Consider the following 26,693-nt stretch of genomic DNA (forward strand, 5'->3'; position numbering starts at 1 on the left):
ATGACAGCTGATATAAATATATGGAAGAGTAGTACATACCATACCTACTGTCTACAGGGAAAAGGACAGGCTGATTTATAACGTCACTAAATAGAAATATTAAAAAAGGAATGTTATCATCATCTAAAAGATAAAAAAAAAATTGGCATCTGCTATGAACACTTCACGGCCGGTTTATAGTAACCAATGCAAAAGATGCAGCAGAGATTTACAAAGATTAGAAATTAAATTATAAAAAAATAATAAAAAACAAATAAACAAAGTGATGGCAAAAGGGTGCTATATCGTTCCGTAGGCGTTTAAAGGTTAAATTGCCGTAAACTTATATAAGTTGTACGTTAAAATATCAGACGTAGTTTGATACGACGGATCAGATAAACAATTAATGTACTCTTAACTTGAAATATTAATTAAAATTATTATACCGACGAACACCGTAAGTAATAAACGTTACTTATAACAGTAATCAAGATAGCTTCAATTAATTAAATAGGTCTTAGGATATTTAAATGAAAATGACTCGGTAATTCATCATTCCTTAGAACCTTTGATAATAAATGGTTAACGGAATATGAAAATACCAAATCATGCATCTTAATTACAGAATGAATTTATGTCCGTCATCGCGACGAAAATAAACAACCAATGGATTTCAGATTTTTTTTATAACTTAATTTTTATTTTGTAAAAAAAACTAAAATCTATTCTAACTGCATTTCATATATACGCTTATACATACATCTAAAACGTACCTAAACCTACCATCGTCCTGGATGCAGGTGGCACAAGACCGGTCATCGGGGCGATTTTGGGGGAGGCCTATGCCCAGCAGTGGGCGTCTCATGGCTGACAGGAAGGAAGGGAAGGATACATCTATCTAATATTATAAATGCGAATGTTTAGATGGATATTTGTTTAAAGGTATCTCCAGAACAGCTCAACGGATCTTGATGAAATTTGGCACAGATGTTTGAACATAGTCTGGAAGGAGAGATAGGCTACTCATTATGTTTAGCCCATCTCTATTTTTTAATTCCGCGAGGACGGATACGGGTGATAGCTAGTCTAAGAATAAATTACAAACGCCTTGCTACACCTACCATTTTACCAATACATCGTAGGTCGTAGCGTCTACGTAGGATGTGCCTACGCTCGTAGACACACACGATAATCACGTCTTTTGAGCTACAGTTTCCGGAACAATGATTTATTCTGTACTTTTAATCAAACTTAACGTTTTATCACATCAACCTTAAACTAATGTTTCTATTACTTGACATATTATATTCACAATAAATATAAAATCATGACGATTAGGTTTTTGACTTGTTATATAGTTTTCTATAATAATTTGCACGTCAAACGACGCTTCCATATAAAACTGGCAAAAGTCTCTCTCAACTGTTTGTTTTCCGTTATGAATTCCTTAATGTTTCCCCGTTGGACTGAGACTGTGTAAGCCGTGAATAAAACGAGGACAAAGTTTTATTCTAAAACTTAACGCAGATAGAAGTGGCAAACGGCGTCGCTTAGAATACAGCTAATTTCTTTTTATTGTACAAGTTTTCACATTCTGTCGGCTTCGGAGACATTTATCGACTTAATTCTCACAATCACGCTCAAGATTCAACTTACATATTTAAACATACAAAGTCGGTTATAAATGGCAAGTAAAAATCAGTAAATAGTGTCCCTTAAATTCCATATTTAATCGGAGCCTCCAATCTCAACGGAGGAAAAATAAGATTTTGTCCGCGACTTCACCAGATAAAAATAATGTCTAGTTTTGTCCCTCCGAAACTGAGAATAAATGTTGCTTTCTCATGACGAAATATTTTTATCATTAGTCCAATAGTTTTTGAGTTTATTAGTCACATATGAAATAAATAATTTCTCTTTTTAATATTACAATAGATTATTAAATATGTTTTATTTTGTTGCAGGTTGGAAGAAATAACCGATCAGTGCCAGTAAAAGAATAAGCAGATTATAACTGAGACGAAAAACGAGGAGTCTCTTATCGTTCGCCAAAGCCAAATAATGTGGTCGGGCGCGAGCCCGGCGGTTGAGCATTTCGAGTGCACTTAGCTAATATGTGCGTGTGGTGGTGCCGGGGGGTCAGCATGCGCGTGTGGTGCGTTGCCGCGGTGCTCATAGTGGTGGCGTTGCGGGCCGCGGCCGAACCGGCGCCGCGTCGGTACCGCTCCGAATGGCGCACTGCCCGCGCCGCTCGCGGCTCGCGCGAACTAGCGCGTCCCCTGCGCGACCTGCTCGAGCCCGAGCCAGCTGCTGCCTCCTCTTCTGTCGCCGAGCACCGCGAGCGCCGCCGCGCTCGAAATTCCAAGCGCACCCCCTACCTGCCCGCGGAAATGCCCGGCAGCCAGACTATGCTGCGAGCCTCGCGCTCGAACCGACCTTATGATGTACCGCAAATTGGTAAGTTACATTTTCGCATTAGTTCTACATTGTAGTATAGATTTAAAATTCATTTAGGTTTTATAGTTTGTCATAATATAATCAAGCACATCCGAATTAAATTTGGTTTCAGAAACGCTTAAAAAATCTATAGACTGACATTATATGATTTTGTTGTAAGCCTATTATTATTTAAGCTGCGATCTTATTTCCCAAACAATAAACATAACAATATAAGAATCTTAGGTATATTTAGCGTGATTATATTTAGTTTTTCAAAACTAACTTGCAGAAATTTTTACGAAAAATTAATACATAATATGTACAAATGATCTCGGTTAAATGAGAAATTATCTAGCTTCTGTGGGAGCTACTTTACATAATAACATACGAGCAGAACTAACGCCGTCGCGTAAGCTTTTCATATTCAATGGCTCATCTGAATTCAGCCTGCACGGGATTACGGAGGTGTCAAATGTACATCGCAATGTCACGAGCGCCACGTCCATTGATGATCAAATGTCAGTCGCTATCATTTATTCCACGATCGATACTCGTACTCTTTAATTTTAAACACCGCAAGCTTATGCGAATTAATATATTACATAATTTGTGGCTAGTTTTGGTGATTAATTTCCATTATATCTGCCATGATAAACTGAAACAGCAACCATAATCATAAGACGTTTTAAGACTATCAATATAACAGTCAAGACCTGTAATTGTCTCGGCTACGGGACGACATGTTTTATCCTGGGGGTCTAGCACGAATATTCGTGAGGAAATCTTCGTGATGTTAGCGACAAAATTTGGGCCCGGCAAAGCTTATCGAGCGTAAAGTAAACCAGCAAATCTCATACAAATTTTGACATATTTTGCCAAAGACGTTACGAAGGCGCGTGTGCGAATATTCGTGCTAGGTTCTCTGTTCATTTTATGTTACGACGGGCGCTTTAAGCTCCTCTCGCCAACGTAGAGATTGGATGAAGCAACACGAGTGGGCTGGGGCCATCAGAGTGTGGATTAGTCTGCGTCCCACAGGACGAAGGTGTTCGGCTCAGGTGTATCGCGTGTCGGGCTTCGGGCATTTTGAAAGGTTATTGTGCTCGGATTATGGACACGTACTACCTACACGTCTCAACGATTGGAAAGTGCTGCCACGTACGAGCCGAGCCCTACGTGCAACTGTTACCAATTACTGTCGACTATTATTTATAGTTTAATCTTCATAAACTTTACTCTGCACACCTGCAGTCGTACTAACCTAAAACAATCTAATATTGTCGCATGCTCCACGTGTCTGACGTACTTAGAATTGTAGACATATGAGGGATAAATACTGGCTATCTTACTATAGCCGTACGTATTACAAATGTTTAGATGGATGGATGTTTGTTCGAAGGTATCTCCGGAACGGCTAAACAGATCTCGATAAAGTTTGTCATACATACGGAACATAGTCTGGAAGAACACATAGGCAACTAATTATGTTTCTTTTACACCGCGCGGACGGAGTCGCGGGCGACCGTTACTTAAACTATGCTCCGTTTTTCCTTTAATATGCTATGCTATATTAAAGGAAAAAAGACATTAGAATTTAATAAATTTATGCATGTGAATTAAATTAATATTAAACTGTATATAGAAACCAACGAGCAACAAAATATTTGGGTCTAGTACTTCTTTATGAAAGTTTTAAAAAGTTATTTATTAAAAATTTATAATGATGGATGCAAATCTTATGACAACTTACTAAACAGAACGATGGATCTCAAGACTCAAGATTATTAACGCTCTAGTTGCTGGGTAGGGCGAGTAATTACAGAAAAAAGCAGCACACGAAGAGTGTTTAAAAGTTACGTACTCTCAATAACTTTTGATGCTTACCGTAAATAAAAATGATAGTTCAAATTTTGAGTTTTTGTTATAATAGCAATAGGCTAAGATCTGAGTACTTCACAAACAATTCATATGATATTAAATGAACAACGCTACTAAAAGATATCTATAGAGAAACATCAACTTGCAGAAAAGGATAACTTTTACTTCCTTTTCCTTATTACAAAATGACTGTAAGGAGAAATGTATTACGAATATCTATTAGGTCAGACGAACACAGAAAAGTGACTACTTCACGCGTTTCGTTTTCGTTGTATTTCGCATTTACATTTACCAAAACTCGGCATCTTGATACTTTTTCTCATTGCAACCGATTTATTTCGTTCTAGAAGCTAAGTACATCGTAGTATCATAGTTTACAAAGCTCTCTTTGACATCGTTTGTAGTGTGTTGTATCAACTAAAATGACAAAGTTCTACAAAACAACCAGTCTTGTAACTTAGACTTTCCAATACCCACGCTTCTGCCTTTGTGAAGTTATCAAAACAAACAATTGTAAAAGGCCAAAATCAATACTCGATTCTTTTTGTTTATCCGCGGCATTTTATCAATTGATTCTTTAACCGACCAAAATGTTGTCTACTGTTTTTAGTACAAAGTAATCAAAATGATGTTCAGATCCCTTAAGAAACTAATATTGATTTAGGCTACAAATAATATATATTACAATTTATGAAATAAGCAAATGTTATTGTGATAGTAGCTGTCGACCGCAACTTGAATAAAAAATGTCAAGTTAAAAAAAAAGTTATTAAGCAGCCTGTGTGTTCTTTAGGACTATCTTCTTCATACATCTATGCCAAATTTAACTGAGATTCATGTAGCCGTTCTGAATATCCATCCATCCAAACATTCGCATTTATAATAATAGTAAGAAGTAAGATTAAAGTGCATAAAGGTTTTCATATATAGATATACACACAAAGCTTATTAAGGTATGGACATGAAACTTTTATGTAATACCTCTCACCGTTTTCATGATCATAACACAAATAAATTTGTCGACTCCTCGGGGTTTATGTTTAAAATAATAAAATTTTGACCGCTCCGTATGTGAAATAAAATTCTACGTTTATCTATTAGAGTACACTAAGTGCATCAAATTCTTTGGATTAAGCGGTTTATTACAAACTAGCTGTCGCCCGCGAGTCCGGCCGCGCTAAGTAAATAAATCTTAATTCCCTATGTGTTCTTTCAGAGTATGTTTTTTTTTATATATCACAAGGTGGCAAACGAGCGAGCGGCCACCTGAGATGTTGTACTTCTATAGACTAAAAACCAACATTTCAAACCCATGTCACTGGCACACTAGTATTTACTATACCATAGACAATCGGATTGACGTGTGTATAATCTGTGCACACCGGAAGCGAAGGCCGGCGCGACCTGTCAGTCACGAGCAACAGGTTCATTAGTTGTTCTCGACAGGCTACAGCACAACACTTGCTAACAAGAACAAATTGCCGAGACACTACGTCACCAATTCACTTGGGAATAAACGTTCATACGTGAGTTTTCATTGCCAATATACGTATACAAAAACATATTGGCATCCCACTGATACCCTTTAACATGAAAGGGATCACAATATTTATGTCCAACTATTCCTGCAATGAACGCTCAATAATTACGCAACGCACATTAATCTAACCTCTGTCAAACTGAACGGTCCTCGTACTAGTTGGAAATTACGGAAATGGGAAACCGTTTGATACACTAATTTGTAATTATATACTGCTTCGGTTCAATGCCTAATAGTTTAAGTAACGAGTTGATTTCAAAGCAGAGCAAGAAGGTAGGAGCGTTGAATCTAATTACACATTTGGTATTGATCTTTAGAAACATGCTTGATAGGTTAATATCTGTTAGTTAGTTTAATATCTGTCCTTATTTTAAATGTTATTTCTAACAAGTGCTTTAATTTTAAATAAATTTACGTCATGTAATAAATTTATACCGTGTAAATTTTAAATGAGTAAACAAAGAGATTATATAAAAGTTATAAAGCTCATTTGTAGAGAGTGAAATAAAATACAATTAACCTTTTCTTTGAACATTACGGCGAGCGGCGAGCGGCGAACTCACGCGTGCCCCGCTGCCGTCGTTCGGAGAAGCTGTAAACACCCACGCTAGACCGTGAACCTTTAAACTATCGTTTAGAATCACTTTATTGCACTTACATTCACAATATAAAAGGTAATGTTTCGAACATCCCTTATACCAGTTTTATTGCTTATCCGTTAATAAACTTCTTGTTATAAAAATCGATAGATGCAAAAGCATCACTTGCCATCTTCATACGTTAGATCGTTTACGAAACGTATCCCGTCAGGCAATAAAATACAATTTCGAGATGATAAATGCCGTCTATTCGAACGACATAAAAAACCATAAGGAAAATATACGACACAGTTCTGGTGGCCTAAAATGATGCATGAAATGGGATGTTTTCAAATTAAAACACATAAAAATGACATACATTTTGTTATTTCATTTTGCGTTACAGAATTTACTTTCGATTAAGTATTATAAACTCTTTATAACTTGAAGTATCATTTGATAATTACTTTTTTTATTATTTTAAATTTCAACATGTTGTAATTTTCTTAACGTTTTACGCGAATGTTACCAAATAATTATAAGATATCATGCATGTTTATTAATATAACATTAACAATAATGATTTTAGTATTTAATTTACGTAAATTTTGATGGTTATTAGTGCTTATGAACAAGCTAAACTGTCCCGATAGCTGCATCGTAATAAATTCGTATCTCGTATCTCTCAAAAGCTGGTACAAAAATAACATTGCTTTGTATTTTTATTACACCTTTTTGATTCCATATATTTCATTACATTTATTTCAGTTCAGAAATAATCCTAATGGAATCCGTCGAAACAACATATTCAATTGAATGACTGGCTTATTCCTTTCGACAAGGCTATTTTTTTCATGTAGCATAGTATTGTTATATTTATCGGATTCTATGTTTATTAATGAATTTCTGCCTTATTGATTTTTATGTAATATTTAAAATACTTTACTGAAAAAACACTTGAGTTTTTATATAAAATATTAAACTTTGTGGGGATTGTAATAAACCAAACGTATGCTTTCTACGTAACTTTCAGTTACGAAAACCTAACAGTCATGAGAGGCCTCACTTTCAAATCTAAACAATAGCCTTTAGATACATTTCAAATCCATTTTCACCGAACTATTCGTGCAAAAATAAGTTAATTAATTTATATAACGTTCCTCATAGTATTTAAGCGTATTCAAAGACTTACAACAGGAGTATAACCCTATGAAGTAGTTGTATCGTCTACTCTGGTACTCCTTTTTTATATCAGGTGTCCGCTTTAATTTGAAAGAGTATCTTTCCACAGCCTGACAGCAACAGGTGAGTGTTGCGGCGCAGGCGTGGCGAGTGCGTCGATACACCCCCGCCACCCCGCGTCCCGCACCCCACAACCCGCGTCCCAAGCCTTGAACCCCGCGCCCCGCAGCCAACACTAACCCTCGATCATTCACGCCACGCACACCAACCCCCGCATTCACCCACACATGCAATAATAACTTATCATCAAATTATTTTCATAAAGCCACAATGATTAATATAACATGACATTTCCGTCATTTCCTGTTATTTAAATATTCTTCGAATTAAATTAATGTAATGAAAAAGTTTACGAGGGAAAGCTTTAATTTCATTTCATTAGTCACAACAAGTTCAAAACTTATTAATGTTTTTTTTCTATGACTATATACCTATTATTGTTTGATGACATAATAGGTAATAGTGTCACGAGTATATACACATATATATTATACACCTTATATAACAGATTGACTAGTTGATTGAGAGGTCATTCGATTCGTATTTTTCAACGGTGTGTCAATGACAAATGACAAATAGACAATGACTGATTCAAGTTTTTTTGTTATTAGAAAGACACGAGAGCTTTAACAGCGGTAGATGACTGCCACTTATAAAGAAATAATTGGAAGGAGAAGTGGAAGGTGGTTTAAACAGTGGTAGAGCCCGCTTTAACATCTTCGCACGAATTGGCCCGGCTCGCCCGGTAAAATACCACGACCACACAGAAGACAGGCGTGAAATGGAAGCAATTCCGCGTTTCGTCTGATGAGTGTGCGTCCCGGAGGCCTAATTTAGTCCTCTTTCCCTTCCCACCCTTTTCTTATAAGGAGAGGATGGGATGTGGAAGTTGACTTTACGGATGTGAGGATGCATGGAAAGGGAAAATATTTTCTTTCTGCGCATCCTCTCCTCCGTCGATTAAAGGTAGGCAACGCATATGCAAATGCGTATGTCTATGGGCAACGGTCGCTTCACTGTTTCGGCAAATTCAGGTGGCCAATTATTGCCTTTCCACCTTAAATTGAAATTGAAAATTAACAAGTATTTATGAGGCCTCTTAAAGCAATAGAATTAATATAATTTTAATATAGATTAAATACGTCATCAAAAAAACAATATCCGATACTTAACTGGCATTTTATATCGTAAAGGCGTGGTAACTGTGACACGTTCTGGGTCTGTCGAGCCGATTACGTTACGTTTCGAAACTGTACGTTTCAACGCGTAGCTTGAACCTTAAAATTGTTGGTGTCATCGATTTCTGCCTTGTATTGCTAGATACTGCGCCCCAAGATAAATTACGTAACGTTTCAAATTTTACAGTTACGTTATTAATAAAACTTAAATTTTTACATACGTTTTTTACATCATCAACAAAGGATTTTCTTTGAATTTGTAGTTTTATTTTTTGGAAAATTGATAAGGTACATAATGTTATGATACATTTATAAATAAAAATAATTACTAAATACAACTAAAAATTATTGGCGTTTTCTTGATCAAATACACAAATACAATGTTAGTAGACAAACCTTACTCTACATTATTTCAAATTGGCAACAAAGTAAAATATTGTTAGGCAAGTATAAATTTCCTAATATTTATTCTTGTTAATATTTAAGTCAGTTAATTATACACAGGAACCAGAAAATGCGCGACGAAATAAATGCCAAGGAAAGGAAGGTAAATTATTTCCGAGAGACGTATAGCCGACTCTACATACCGAAATTCTTGGCTTACTTAATTGTTGACGTAATAAAATTCTATATATATATATATATATATATACTTTTTTTAATCTTATTGTAGCAATGCCAAACCAAAGAAAATAATTATTACATTGTTATTATTGAGCTCATAAGAAGCTGCCGCAAGCTCTAACTAGTCTTCTTCGTCGTCAAATATGTGTAGATAACTAGCTTTTGCTCGCAACTCTGTCCGCGCGAAATAAAAATAACCTAACCTATATGTTCTTCCAGACTATGTTCTACATATGTGTCAAATTTCATCGAGATCGGTTGGCCGTTCTGGTGACCTTCAGACAAACATCCATCTAAACATTCCCATTTATAATATTAGTAAGATTAATCCAAAGCGTTTAGATATAGTACAGCGTAAACACTAGTATTTAGTTCACGTTTCGCATTTAATGACTACGTAACATTGACCGACAAGTCCCCAGAGTAACAGACAGACAAAATGATAGGAGTAGTGCGAACAAGAGGACAATAAGTATAATACCATATTGTTACGTTTATACAAATAATATTAAACGTTTGAAATTATTGTAACAAAGCTCAATGATATTGTATCCTTTGATAACGTTAACAAAAATCGTTTACTATTTTTTTAATTTTAAAAGATTGTAAAATAACTTATTGTAAATATCAAATACAATTTTAAAGCATACTTCTAAATTATAATTAATCTATAAAGAGATAAAACAGACTAGACAGCTCTGTTAGATAGAGAAAGTAAAAATTAGCAAGCATACTACTAATCTTACTAACACATTCATTTATTTATCTAATTCTTAAAATATAAAAAACATATTATATTAAAAATAGAGCACCACCGGGTGCGGAGTCCCATGACTCAAACAACCAGTGGTCAGGGATGCAGAGACGGGAACCTTCTCACGATGCGCGATATTTTAGGATAACTGCCTTTTGCATCGAGGCCTTAATCCAACTGTTTAGCGAGAATCTTACTAATATTATTAATACGAATGTTTGAATAGATGGATGTTTCTTAGAAGGTGTCTTCACAACGGCTGCATGGATCGCGCTAAAATTTGGCATAGACGTAGAACAAAGTCTGAAAGAATACATAGACTACTAATAAAGGTTTTTTTTATCCTCGAGAAAGGATCGCGGGCGACCTCTAGAATGATTTGTTTGGTGTAATTTTACACTATTACATTTATGAGTAGTAGCTAAAAATAATAGGAAAACCTGAGACCACAATCAATAATTATAGCTTAGGGACCGCCTACGCGAACAAACTCCCTAACTCCCTATTACCCAATGTTCCTTTGGGATACATCGCGAGTTGTTGGTAATACGATGGAATAGGACATTGACATTTGAAAATTTGATAAAAGCTATCAATATATCAAATTAGTTCCTAAAATCCTTTTAAATATGAATAATTTTTTTTAACTCTTAAAGTATTATTTTAGAAAAAAATCAAAAATACATATAAAAACTACATATAAATTTGATCGTACAAATCTTACTTCTTACTAATATTATAAATGCAAATGTTTGCATGGATGGATGGATGTTTGTTTAATTGTATCTCCAGTACAGCTCAACGGATCTTGATAAAATTTGGCACAGATGAAGAGCATAGTCTGGAAGAACACATAGCCATAAATAAGTTTTTTTTAATCCTGCACGGACGGAATCACAGGCTATAGCTACTGATAAATATTTCTAAATAAATCTACAGCTAGTACTAAGAATTAAAATTCTAATTAATTGTATGTAACCCAACATTAATTTATGTGATCCCTCGTGAATACAGAACTGTAATGGTTACTAGGAACTAGTAATTCCACATTTCTAGTAATGTTACGTTAACCTTCAACTATACCAACGTTTGTTTCTGTAAATCTATGTAAGTAATATTGTTTTCTTATACTTTTAAATGTTCTTTTTAGCATAAAATTATTCTGATTAGTTAATTTTTTCCTTAGCAATTTGCAAATGAATAATAGTATGATTTAGAATTGCAACTTAAGAATTAATAGTAGCTATTAAAAGCTAATGATTAATAAGAAAATACTTAAAATACCGACGCAATATTGCTCTCCTATGACACTCTGTGTAAAATATTACGCCAACAACTTTCTCTTTAATATCGTTCAATTTGTTTAAGCTATAAAACGTCGCAAATAAATAAGAAACAATTGTTAATTTTATTAAAAACATAACAAAGAAAGGCGGTATTTAAAAACTTGCTAGCAAATCTGCCTTTTAATAAAATACTCGTAGAGCCGACGTAGCACTATTCGTAGACCCAAATGCAATTATGTTGCACACATACGTTTTTTTTAATTCCTCGAGGATGGAGTCGCGGGCGACAGCTAGCGTTTAATAAAAACAATTACAATATTATTTATATATTAATATATTGTTTCGGTAATGATGCTTATGTTGTCAGCACATTTGTGGTCAACAAAACTTCAATGAATTTGTTACGACATATTTCACGGCAAGCCGAGTGAGCAGTGAAGCCAAGAGCCTTCGTGCCGAGCACGCAGCCTAATGGCTCGTTACAAATTCCGATCGATCTTTTGTATTTTGTTGTATGAAAACGCTTAGGAAAAGTAAGGATAATTCTGTATGAATTATAATAATTCCTTTTGTTCTTTATCTTCTGCTTAGAAAGAAAATAAACTTGAAAATAATTTAAATGTAATCATACTACAAACTACCTTAACTGAATTGTATGAATAAGGATAGATTGATGATAGTATATGAAAACCTGTTCGTTATATATGAGAGTTGACATTCATAGATTCTGTATGTAAAATCTAACACTTTATGTTTGTAAAATTAATATCGTAAAGATAATATAAATTTAACAAGTTGCATAAATGAAATGAAAATGATATCACGTTTGATGAGCATACAATGAAATCGTTCTACAAACAGATGTAATTTGTAGCACATATGGTGAAAAGCTACTAAAATATTAATTTAGCGCCATTCTCTGACGATATTTCGACGGCGCAAACTTCGCCAGGCACGCGTGCCGAGCACAGAACGTGGACGTATCATTTATCCAGAATTTAATTCCGGAGCTACGGCAAAGCTTTTTAGATGGGAATTCTTAGTAGAACACGCGACCACTTGTTACTGGCCGAGGAAGAGTTATCACACTGTTGCGTCATTTAAAGAAAACATTAGTGTAATCGCAAGTTGCATTCTTAATGCTTGTTCATTTTAATTTATTTAACGACTGTTTGGAGCTATCAATATTAACAATTTTTTTTCCAAAATACATTAATACCTAAAAAGCTGTATAAACCGAATATTGATTGATAGAAAGTTATAGTTCATTATTCCAAACAATGCCTTTAGTTTATGTAACGTACAAAATACATCAAAGTTATAACTACTTGTAATAAACTTAATAACCATCAAACGTAGTAAATTTTCATCGCTATTATAATATTTAAATTATTAAATAGAAAGAAAGGTAAAAAATGTTTGATAAAAGTGTATAGGGAATACAGATTTATGACGTACAGGCATGACAAATTGTCATGTAATACGTTCCATTTGTTGGATATCATCAGGGCAAATCGAGGAATAAATGTGAGATGTATTTGATAGAATCCAATCGCGGATCAATTTCGACCTTCGGGTCAACGCGAGCGTGACGCGAGCAAACTCATACCCTTTATAGTGACATCGGTTTGACGTAAGCGACCTGTGCCAAATGGAATTTTCTGAATAACGTACCTTTGGACACATCTAACGCCGCAATCTTTTTTGCATATTATATTTATAGCGGCAATAGATATCAAATTCTTTGTGTTTGTAATATTTAAAATATATTTTTAACAGAGAATATACACATTTTGTTATGTCATATTAACAGTGTGTTAGTCTTCGTCTCACATACAATTATTTTTACAATTTTGCATCATTTAATTATGGGATAAAAATCTCTAAATCTAAAAAAAGTCGTGTCGGAAATTGCGACTTTATTAAGCGACGTAGATTGGGGTCGACAAGACCTTGTGCAATTTAAGCCCAAAAATGTTTAACTTTGCGCGATTGACTCTGAAATGCAAAAAAGAAATGTTTCACCAAGGTTAACAGAACTTTGTACGATTACTTCAGGTAATTTCTTAACTTTATTATTGATACTTATACCTACATATTGATCCACGTTTAGTTCATTAGTAACGATAGAAGTTAATTCACAAAAAGACTAGGGCCCTTTACTGTCTCTATTACATTTGCTACACCAGGAAGTTGGCTATGTTTTTATTAAAATATGATAAATAAGTAAGCAGCCATCTGAAAACGCCGAAATAGCGAACAACTTCCACTTTACATGTCTCCCGTATAGTCGTAGTGCAAAATAATATCACAATTGTAATATTCTCCTCGCAGGCATAATGCTCTCTCAATCTTAAGTTGCATAACATTCCTATGGAAATAACTGTTTTTGAATATATAAAACTGATTCAACTTTTTTGTGAATGATACTCGCTTACTTCTATAGTGTATAAAAAGATTTTCTCAATGGAATTCTAAATGTCAATGACCTATCGATCTGCAGTTAATGATGGTCTAAACTAGAACACTCTCATTGATTTGCGAGTTCTCAGCGAATACTGAAAAACTTGGTTTATGCACTTGACCAATTTTGTTAATGGGTTATCCGTTTTATCGCAGATTTCCTTTGATAAAACATAGAATAAAAGTTGCACCTAAGTTTTGATTTACGACGTGTTTCCTGTTAGAGCTGTAGGTGTCGAGGAATTTACGACGTCGGTGTACGCTCGCTTGCTTTTTATTATTTAATAAAGAAACGTTGCCTGTGAGCCGCGGCGGGAACTGCCTTTCAGATCATTGATATTAAACAAGCACCGGCTTTCAATAATCCTCGTGGAGCCGGGGGACGGCATCTACTGATAGAAATCGTGACACAGATGCAACATGGATTTCATTTATCGTTATTGTCAACCGACTCTCGACTTATCTCGAGACAAGAAAGTATAACATTTATGTTTTGTTCTATTGAAGTTGAAATGTTTTCAGAGTATTTATTGTCCACTTATAAACGGTTTCAATACACGACTCTTTATCATTTTATTTCAGTGACTCATACTAGCTACATTTAGAATTTACGAATTAAACCCGCAGTTAATAGTAGCGCATGTTTTTGCATGATAGACGGACATGGACAACTTCAGCTGAACAAGTTTCCCGAAGAACACAGCATAATAATTGAAATGTAAACTTATGTAGAGGCAATGTGAGAAATGGAGTAGAATATTTTACGCATCTCATTTCATACTGCAAAGTCCGCTTGATAACCAAATGTTATGAATAATGGAAAGAAGCTAACCACCACTGATTTAAAGATTATAACTCCAAAGGAGAAGAAAAAAGAAAAATGTGTGATGCAAAGACGTCCTTAAGTGGCACGAAAAACGATAACATTCAGATGTTTTCACAGTGGGTTTCTGGAACCTAAATCTTCGTTTCAACCATATTGTCGTCTCTGTTTTATCAAAGATAATGACATGTTTTATACAGAAATTTTAGTCTCCGAAACCCACCGTTAATAAATTATTTAGTGGAAATGATCATTCATGTAATATTTTACAATGAATATTGCCGTTAATAAACAAGCTCGTTTAATTTATCACTAACTCGCTTTATTAATTCAATCAAGCATTTATATTTCGCAAAAAAAAATCCCGCGCTAAAAAAATCAAAACAAATTATAACAGCTAAAATTTAAATCGCATTTCAATCAATCGACACGTAACGATATATATTTGAGTATCAACGTTAAATGTAAAATGTTTATACGAAACTGTGACGACCCTTGGCTCGATTGATTGGATTTGAAGTGCAAAGTTCAACATTTCAACAAACAGCGAGGGGTTGCCGTATCATGATCATAAATTTACCGTATAAGCAATATATTACGTCCCAATAGGATAAACTTTGGTTCACGTCACATAGAAGGGCCGTAGGTAAATGTGTTAAGCTTATGAAATAAACGAACTGCGAGCTCGGACAACACTCGTATCCATTCAATGAATAAAGGTACATACAAACAGACAAAATATAATCACACAAAGATGAAAAGGGTCTCACTATTTGAGTAGGATATTAATAACTACGTTAGTTATCGTATCATCCTAAACATTGTTTAGTTAGAGTCATGGTTCAAATCAAATAACTACATATAACATTTTCTTATCTTTGTAAGAAGTTACTAACATTATAAATGCGAATGTTTGTTTGAAGGTATCTCCAGAACGGCTGAACGGATCTAATTGAAATTTGGCATACATATATAACATAGTCTGGAAGACCATATAACTATTTTTTTTATTAATTCCGCGCGAACTGAGTCGCGGGCGACCTCTAGTTTCTAATTAACTTTAAGTATGTATGCTTACTACGCAACCTAGTATTATGTTGAAAGTATACTACCACTGCTAGTACAATTAGTAAAAGCCGACAATGCGTTACTTAGTTACAATAAAATAACTCTCAATACATAGTTAATACATGTCATTGTACAGTTTGTGTTTAAAAAATCCTATATATAATTTTCATTGATCTTAAAATACTAATAAGTTAAAAGCACTTGTAAATGGCTAATGCCGGAACGGAAACATTCTCCATTTCTTGACCGTTCCCACAAAAAAGGTGAGGCAAAACATTTCCATGTCTTCCGGGGCAGGTCATTGAAAACGGATGGAATCTATCCAAACCTAATAGCCGACGAAATTCTGATTTATATATATATTTTTTTATTTCTATAATTCACTAAAATGCTCGTTCAACATCATCGATTTCTGAACTCGCTTCAAATACTAAAAATATTACGAACACAAGTAAAATAATTTTACATCACAAGTAATTGAATCAGAGAATTTCGCTTACAAAGTTCCATCTCTAATTCGCCTGATTGCCGACAATATAAAGTAATCATTTAATAAACGAGATACGCGGCCGGAACGTACTGAATATTAAAAACGTTTTCAAACTCAACACGCCTACTGTCGTAAAAGCGGCATTTAAACATAATTAATTCTAAATTTACTATATTAACAAACGAAGCGGAGCGTAATACTCTTTATGTACTTTAATTGTATCTCTTATAAAAACAGTGCTATATTATATACATGTTGTTATGTATTGAGAGTAGTAAAATGTTAGCTTAGCGCAGGCTGTTTAAGTAGATGTCACATTGGCGGCAGATGCAGCCGCTCGTTTGGAAACACGCGCTGTGCAAGCGCATACACGAAACATGTGTTACTGCACTGGAAACGCTAAGTAATAACATAAATAAAAACACCGTATTATATAGAATAAAAAGAAACTCATTGTTATAAATTGGCTTAAATTCAAAACTTCCAATTTCGCATTTCAATATACTTAAGTGTTAGTTGCAAGTTGGAACTTCCCATCTACTCGTAAAACTTGACTACATTGAAATTTTGGTTTCTTCTATTGTGATATCCCAATTGTTATCATGAGAAGATTATGTTTCATTATGAATATTTTTATTTTATTTCCAGAGACCAATTTTATTATTTAAGATAAAAACCGTGGCTTTAAAATGTAATAAAATGAAAACATTTTATTCAGACGTACAGATATATAAAAAACAAAGTAGGAATTTTACTACTATTGCTCAGAATGTTTTTATTATTTAGGAGAAATATTTATCTATTGCGGATGATTCTGGTATACTCCGCGGCGCCCTCTACGCCCACGTTCTTGTGTGAGCCAAGGCTGCATGTTTGTGATTTACTTTTGTGCCAAATCTCCAAAGCACTCTCACGTTTTGCGTCACAATACAAGATCATGTTAGTAAATTTATTATTTATGTACTTGTATATGTGAGGATATTATCTTTGTATGCGTCCCCTTCTTTTTTTATTAAAGGTAATGCAACTGTAATTCCGGATGGCTGACATCGGTCGCTTTGCCATTTCGGTTGTTTGAGGTAGCCACGTATTCGTTTGCCTCACTTTATTATATTAAAAAAATGTACGTATTCATAAATTCCTTGTTTATTTCTAAAATAGATCTAAGTCCTACAAAAAGAGCTACTGCTTCTTCTTGGAAAAGCTTGTTTTATTTAAGAAATAAACATTCGCTTTCAGATTAGGCCAGAGCCCGAGCTACAGTAACGAGGGTGGAATTTGCTTAACATTTCTCTGTGCCGTTGTTTAAATATGCCATCCGCGTCACTTGCCTCGCCGGACTGTTCTCTTTCTCCTAATCCGATATTCAATTTTGGTTAAGATATATATTTAGTTGCCATTTAGTTGTTCTTTTATAGATATAAATAGTTTTCATGAGTTAAAATATACAAAAAGGATCAAATACATTTTTATTCTATAATTTTAATTATCTGTACCATCCAAATCTTTTTATATTCTGCCATTACCTCCCAAAGATACACAAGAAAAATTATTATGAACAGGTTAAGATTAAATAAAAAATACTATATATATATATATATAAGTAGAGAAATCACAAATAAATTTTCCTCATTTTCAAAACAGGAAAAACCATATAAATGTTGAGTTCAGCTTCTGCACATACATACTACGAAAACTATTCTCAGAAACATGTGGAATTACATAAACATTTATACGAAAATAGAATTCAAATCTGAATTTCAAAACGTAGAGCTGTGCAATATTGTTACCATTTCAAGTTCCAAAAGTTAATTTAACTTTTAGCAAATCGTAGTATTTATCGGTCGGAAAATCCTCTTCCACTTTTTACTTTAAAGATCACGGTCAGTACTGAGTAAATATATAATAATTTAAAATTCTTAAGTATTTTTTTTTGTTTTTGAAAATTTCGTTACTATATCAACATTTATTTTCAACATAATAATAGGTTGAGAGCGTCGGTGGCTCAAGGGTCAAGCACTTGACTAGCAATCTGCAGGTCCCGGGCTCGAATCCCGCCATGTTCCAATGTATTTCGATTTCTGATTTATATATTTACATTTATCCGACCTTCTCACAGTGAAGGAAAACATCGTGATGCAACCTGCACATATCTATGAAGAAATTCAAAGATATGTGTGAAGTCATCCAACGTGCACGTGGTCAGCGTGGTTGACTATGGCCTAATCACCCTTAACTTAGGGTAGGCTTCGAGCCACACGGTAGGGAGGTATAGTGAGCTGATGATGGTAGGATAAACATATCCTTAATAAGTTATTAAAGCAATCTTTATTCGTTTCCTTCCTTTAAATTCCTTAATCCTGCACAAACGTGTAAAAAAGTCTTTTTATTTACTGAAATGACATATAACATTTAAAGCGCCTACGTAAGTACACTCTCTTTTTTTATTATACAATAAACATGACATAAAAAACAGTATAAGGTCAGCTTTTGGTTGTTAAAACGGAATAAAATAAGTTTGGAGTGGTCGAATAATGCGGAAATTTTAAACTAGTAGTCATTATTTTTGTCAGAATATAACTAGAGGTTTCTTTAAAGATTCACGTAACCAAATGTTGACAAAGATTACGAAATTTCGAAGACAAATTACGTTACTTCTGATAAACTCTATTTTCTATATATTTGTAAAACAAACAATGAAAACTTAAGTTAAAGTTATAAATAAAAGTACTTCCGACCGTGACGCAGACTGAAATAGATAATCGACGCTTCGCATGTCACTTAAGTACTTGTACTGTACGTAAGCACTAATCAAGGACAAGTATAACCGAAATCATTTCGTCTACCTTATTGTTACACCGCGTTATTATTTATTTTATTATATAAAACCTTCCTTTAAGCCTTTCTGTCTTTTGATCCAATATTTTAAAAAAAGAAAAATATAATAAGATCAGTACTGAGTCTAGACAAACGCTGTAGTTTTATTTATAAATCTTATTTGGTCGTTCCAACATAGACATAAACCAGTGGACTGTCTCTTTATTTTATAGTTATTCAGTCATTCGATAAATTTCGTGGAAACTAGTAATAAGACAAAGGAATCTTTAACTAAAACATGAATTCCAAGAAACCGTCCATCAATTAAATAATTATATTCGAGCCCTTCATAATATTTATAAATTAACCCTGAAATTCATGAAAGACTCATGATTCTTACGCTCAGAGACTAAATAAAATATAAAATTAGCATATGATGAGAAATTATAGAAATTAACATTCTACTTATGGTTTAGTATCTATTATATAATTACGTATGACAATAGCGATAAATAACAGAGTTAAAGATGTAACATTAAATAACCTAAATAAAAACTCGATTAAAACGGAAACAATTATTTTATTTTTGAAACGAGATACGCACTTCAATAACAAATTATCAATCACAGTTAAAAACAAGCGGCGAGCGTGGGAGCGGGGCAGGACGGGAGAATGGGGCGGATTGGTATCGGTTTGTAGTCGCGGGGGCGTCGGCGCCAGTCTGGCTGGCGCGGCTGCACGGCCCATGATGCACTCGGGGCAGGTGCGTTCTCCCCGACTACCCAGCTACCTCGCTACCCCGCCACTTTCAATATCCCTACCTGCCGCAATTCTCATTTTACATTCCAAATTATTTATTTTCAACAAATTATGTTTATACTATTTAACCGCAAATAAATAGTGCTCCGTGATAATAAATAATGGTCGAAGTAACACCCAATATGTTTTTAATTACTATAACTAGAAATTATTTGAAACTGTCGCAATAGATATTTTAATACAAAAACAGCCAGCCAGCGATGTCTCAATACAAGGATCACGTCATTTGAAACGGTTAAAGATTTAAAGAAGAAGAAGAATTTTACTTATATATCGTTTATATTTAAAAATAACTCTTTCCACATGTTGTCTTTTATTTTAAAAGGTTAAAGAATTGGTATGAAAAATTCTTATTCCTTCAGTCTTTTCAACTATAATAATAAAAGCAAGTTACGGCTTTATTTTTATCGTGCCGTCATACTTCGTGAAAATAGAGAATAGTAAAGTTTGCAACCATGTAAACAACATTATAAACTTGCCGCCCAACACTCGTGATAGCAAACGCTATACTTTACATTAACGAAAATATTATCCGGTCATTTTAAGAAAAATAACAGAAATGCATAATCAAGGAAAAAATATACATAAGTAAATAGTTAATGATTTTGATCCTGTTATAGAGGAGACGTAATACAAATGATTTTAAATAAGTTTCTTTTCGCGGTCAATCATGAGAATTTTGGCGGTGACGATACGCGAGTGTGACAAGGACAAGGAGATGATGATGATCATGACAATATATATATATGATTATATATATATATAATATCCAATTTTATTATTTAGATAATTACAAGAAACGTAAGCGGAATTTGCTTGGAATAAAGGAAATTTATTAAAATGAAACTGAAAGCAATTCAATGTAAATAATAAAAACCTGTTAATAATATAGAAGCAAAGGTAGAAATTAGGAGCAGCAAATTTATGAAATTGTTTTTACAGACTGTAACTTACAGAAAATGTTCACATAAAAAGTGCTATTTATAGCCGAACAATCCGAAAATAAAACCTTACGTACTTGTTCTTTAACCTAATTTAATAAAAAAGTATAAAGTTCAACAAAACCAACGATGAAAGGGAAATGACCTCGTTCTTCGCGGCCATACCAGTAGTTCGAAACCTTCTCACGCATCTATAAAATTTATTTTTAGTCCGCGTCGGAAGTATCTTACGATTGTCGGTTACAACCAAGACCCCGATTAGAGTTCAGTAACGCGCCATAGAATCAGCGCCATCTGTACTATATTTAGTTAATTAGGGTATCTTCCGTTTCAAAGAATTACACCAACACAAATAATTGCTGTATTTGAAACAATCTTGATACTTTTGCACTGTAAACTTCAATTTAATAACACAAATTCAATAAGTATTATGCATATACGTATTAATTGATTTTTCGACAATAACATGAGTTATAAATCTGATTTCATACATAACTTGCTGTCACCTGCGACTCCGTCCGCGTGGATATATAAAAAACCTAATTAGTGTAGCCTATGTGTTCTTTCAGACTATGTTCTATACGTATGCCAAATTTAATCGAGATTCGTTCAGTCGTTCTAGAGATATCTTCAAACACCCATCCATCCATCCACGTCACATCCATCTAAACATTCGCATTTATAATATTAGTAAGTTAAATAAAAAGCAGCTCTTCAAGGCATAAATTCGAAAAAAAATTAATAAATAGAATCCTATGTCCGTCTCCTGGCTCTAAGCTACCTCCTCGCCAATTTTCAGATATATCGGTAAAGCCGTTCTTGAGTTATAAAAAGTGTAACTAACGCGACTTTCTTTTATATATATAGAAGATATTCATTTGTAAAGCATTATAACATTTTTTTACATATGAACGTTTTCACTGACAAGGGTCAAGATGTTAAGCTTCGCAGAGATTCAAAGGGCATGACCGCAGATTTTGTATGATATTAAAAGAAAATATTTTCACGATGGAATATTTTTAAAACTCTTTTACGCTATTTAGACTTTTATTAAAAAAATATTATGACTTTAGTAACTTATTTTCTACATGTTTAAAAAATAGTAAGTTGTTAGAAGAAATGCAATTCTTAACTCTCTTCCACCTGTTACTGTTAATGCTGAAATAAAAAGAAATGATAAATAGGATTAAACGAGTATTATTAAAATACTACATTACGTTACGTTTTATTTCAACATTTAAGAATAAGATAGCTACAAAAGTAGATTGCATACGAATTTATGTTCATTAAATGTTCCTTGAAGAAAAATAACAACGATGAAGAGACCAAGAGCTGCTTTAAATTGACCGGTGCTCCAGATTCTGGGAATATAAACAAGCGGTAAGACGACAAAACTATTACAACTGGGGAGTTGTTCAGAAGCAAACGAGTGATAGAGGGTGTTGGCATGAAGCCAGTTGGACCGTGAATGTGGTCCGTCGCTCGCCGCACTTACCGCCCGGCCCTACGCAAATGTGACACGGAAAAGTGAAAACAAGTGTTGACGTAATGCTCAACCAGCCTGGCAAACAACGCTATACGTTGAATTGATTTAAAACAACACGTTATGACACGAACTGGCGTTAAAAACTTTTATAACGAGCTCGTGCAACCAATTTATCTTACTAATATTATAAATGTGAATGTTTGGATGGACGGATTGAAGAATATTTGTTAAAAGGTATCTAGGTAGATCATTCCCAATTAACAACACATAAGCTACGAATTAAGTTTTGTTTTTAATTCCACCCAGACGGAAACGCGGGCGATAGCTAGTTTGTAATAAACTTTCTCATACCTCGATTTTTCATAAAATCGCATGTTGTCATCACTGCATTAGTACACAGATAAAATTTTATGCAACGTAGAATATCGTGCAGATTCATAAAGTTTGTTACTCATTTTATTACACCTTCCAGGTTTAATAGCACACCGAGTAAAAGCTGGTTTCCTGTGTGAATCATGCTACACACATTTTTGTATTTGAAAATAACGTTAGCAAACTTTTCTAAGACTCCGTCTATTTACTTAAAAATGTAATTTGCCTAACTTAAAGTAAACCTTACTAATATTATAAATGCGTACATATGTTTGGATGCATGATTATATGGATGTTTGTTATATGATATTTACTGAACGGTTACAAGTATCGCACTGAAATTTAGAACATAGCCTGGAAGAACACATAGGCTTCTAATTATTCAGTGCGGAGTGTCGTGGGCGACAGCTAGTTACCTAAATATATGAAAATTGCTGTCCTTAATCACTTTTGAGAATTTGGTAGAGTTATCAAAAATATTGAGAATATTAAGTGAGTAAATTATTTGAACCTGTTTTATGGTCCACTTAGCACGCAATACGATTTCTTTCGACTTAGTAGTAATCACATTATAATCTAAAGTCGGTACCAAAACAACGGAATTATGTTTGGTCGTAAAACAGTTATTATAAAGCCGTTTGTATGTATTTGACCTACAAAAAAACAATTGATTTAAAAGGCATAAGGTAAATGTGAAAAGAATGGAAGTGTTGTGACTGCGGTTTGCGTATGAATTCTTTTCTACGCTCCATAGCTCCACACCGATTCATATCGCTCGATAAAATTTAAGTGTATTGAACTCAACGTCGCTATTCTAAGCGACGTCAAAGCAAAACAATGCGTATTTTGTTGCCCTTTTATCGTAAAACTTTGAACATTTAATATGCACATTTCACATTAGTCATCATTTGGAGCGAAATAGACCATTTAAGTTATTTTTTTCTGTTAAATATAGGCAAGGAAAATTAATTTATCTAATATTAATTACTTGAAAAATAAGAAATGTACTCGGCAAGACATCCTGCCAAATCCAAAGGCTACCTTTCATAGTCTAAACTTATATTTAGATCTTCTTATATTCCTAATATTTTTAAATGCAAATGTTTGGATGTATTAATGGATGCATGGATGTTTGTTAGAAGGTATCTCCAAAACGGCTCGAAGGATCTCGATAAAATTTGGCATAGATGCAGAGCAGTCGGGAACCCATAGGTTACTAATTAAGTTTTTTTTAATTACGCACGGACGGAGTAGCGGACGACAGCTTGTATATAAATATAAGCGTAACCAAAACGAGCACATGGTACGAGGCGAATTACTTCCGGGGCGCAAGTTCGACAACTCGTATACGGAACTATACAAGTGAGCCACAGAGCCATATTGCCTATTGTTTGGCATCTTCAACTCTTGGCATCGAACTTTAAATACTACACCGCCCAAGTGCACTGTCAGCGTAAGTACTTTACCCTATGAATATTAAAGCATAAGTTTCCAAAATATAACAATTTAAATGTCTAGAAATGACATATTATATTATTAGCTATTATAAAGAAATAAAATTACTTTGAATCAACAATTTAATAATTTAAAAGGTCAATTTACATGTTTGATAATTAATGGATATGATTTCGAATTCATTTTTAATTTGCTTACATTTGCATTTAAAAAGAAAACATCATATTTTGTGTTACGTAGATTTCTGATTACGTTTCCAATTAATTAAAGCATTGAATTTTAATAAATGATTTCCGAATAAGCTCGCTTACTTTGTATTCAGTATATTTGTGACCCATGAAATATGAAAGATTAAACAGGGTGTTAAAAGAATCGTTAGCAACATTAAATTAACTTTAACGTTTGTACTGATATGAATTTCCACTGTCTAAGATTCAGTACCTGATTTTTTTTTAATTGTGTTTTTTGGAAATTATATTTAAGTACGAATTACTAATAAAATGATGAACTATGAATAATATTTTTCGATCTTACCGATAGAAAAAGTTAACTTTATGTTTAAGTTGAATATCGATAAAACACGAATAAAATGACATTTTCTAAAAATGATTCCTAGCTAGATCGACTTATCGCCCCTGAAACCCTATATACAAAATTTTATGAAAATCGTTGGAGCCGATTTCGAGATTCCAATTATATATTATATCTATACAAGAATTGCTCATTTAAAGATATAATACAAATAGCAATGAGTCATATCATGTAGGTGAGTAAAGATTCATGAGGTAAATAATATGAAGACAATATATACGTCTTTGTACAATTGTTTCGGCAATAACGGTCTAAATCAAATGTATATTTTAAGAACATATAAACAATTGAAATTGATGAACGCGATCAACTTTATCAAACTTTACTAATTGTAATTTAATCGAATTTATTATAAGCTTGACCTTTACGTTTCCAACATGACCCTACTATTTGGTAGTCGATGTTATAATAAATATTTCAGGCAGTTAGCTGGGAGTTTAACCATTAGGTGTATACACGTTTAACGATCGATATATTATTCCGGTAGATTTTATTGATAGCAAAATTCTATTATTATCTGTACAAACGTTGTAAGGTCAATCTATACGCTATTTATAAAGTTCATTTATGCACAATAATAGATTACGTTACAATACAGTGACTTTAAAGCTGAAAAGCTTTGAATAAAAATGACATTAAACAAATTATAATTCATCTACGTGTCTTTTTGTTTATAAAACTTCATGAACATTGTACCTTAAATGAGTTCTAAAAAGAACCTATTAGAAACTATAAAGCCATCAGCCGCTTTTAAAACGACAAAGCAATTTAAGATGCTTAATAGAAGTTACAATAACGGAGGCAATTTCATTTCTAAAAGCATTACATCTTGCCAAATGTTCAATACCACAATAAGAAACACTCATCACGGCGACAATACGCCTGTCGTAGTGTTGAGTCATTCTGATCCTCCTCATACACTGTCGTACCATTGAACCAATAAACTGTCTATAAAATGATTAATGGATGTGCACCGTCTCCCTGCCTCGTCGTTTTCTCAACCTGACTCCCTATACACAGCTTCATTCACAAACTCAATATACTTTAAGTATAATAAAATATTCCAAGTCGAATATTAAAGGGCACTTTATTTTTGGATCCCCCTGTATATCATCTCGGGTTAAAATGTATTGCTATTAATAATGCATGTCAGAGTATTTATAAATAAATAGCCTTATATTTATTATTACGAATCTTCATCAAAAGCGTCAAGCTTGTAATTTTACTAATATTGTAAATTCGAAAGTTTATATACATAGATGGATGAATTGATGTTTGATAGAAGGTTTGAAATTTGGCACACATGTAGAAAATAGTCCGAAAGAACATATGGGCCATTTATTAGGGTTTTTTTTAATTCAGTAGTACATAATATAGCCTACCCTATTTTATACAGGTTTGACGTCTAATCGAGAGTCGGTTTTAGGGATGTCATTTTATATTGTAAAAACCTTACAATAACAATGCCTTATTTTTGTATTCCAGATTAGGTATCTACGTCTGTTCTACTATAGATACGTCGTTATATCTATGTCTGTCCTACTATAGATTTTATTACGGAGATATTTTTTTCTCGGGAACAATTATAATAGTTCGACAAATTTGTCTACCGTTTTACGCGTTACGGGGGTAACAAACAACCATAATTTATTTTCGATAGTATCTTACTAATATTATAAATGCGAATGTTTGGATAGACGGATGTTTAATCGAAGGTACCTCCAGAACGGCTTCATAGATCTCTCTGAAATCTGGTACAGATGTAGAACATAGTCTGCAAGAAAACATAGGCTACTAATTAAGTTTTTTTTTTAATTCCGCGCAAACGGAGTCGCGGTCGACAACCAGTAAAAACTAAAAATGATATTGG

The 26,693-nt window shown here is 33.7% G+C and overlaps 1 protein-coding gene across 1 annotated transcript in view; it reads left to right on the forward strand.

Moving 5' to 3' along the window:
• Positions 1–2,317: 2,317 nt before the first annotated feature.
• The window catches only part of jeb (low-density lipoprotein receptor domain-containing jelly belly protein), a 31,113-nt gene continuing 6,737 nt past the window's right edge, over positions 2,318–26,693 (forward strand). Inside the window, exon 1 of the mRNA XM_013317661.1 lies at positions 2,318–2,436. Coding sequence (XP_013173115.1) covers positions 2,370–2,436 — 67 coding nt within the window. The 5' untranslated portion in view covers positions 2,318–2,369. The remainder of the gene's footprint in view (positions 2,437–26,693) is intronic.

This window comes from Papilio xuthus, unplaced genomic scaffold (assembly GCF_000836235.2).
Source record: "Papilio xuthus unplaced genomic scaffold, Pxut_1.1 DF826933.1, whole genome shotgun sequence".
Taxonomy (NCBI): Eukaryota; Metazoa; Arthropoda; class Insecta; order Lepidoptera; family Papilionidae; genus Papilio; species Papilio xuthus.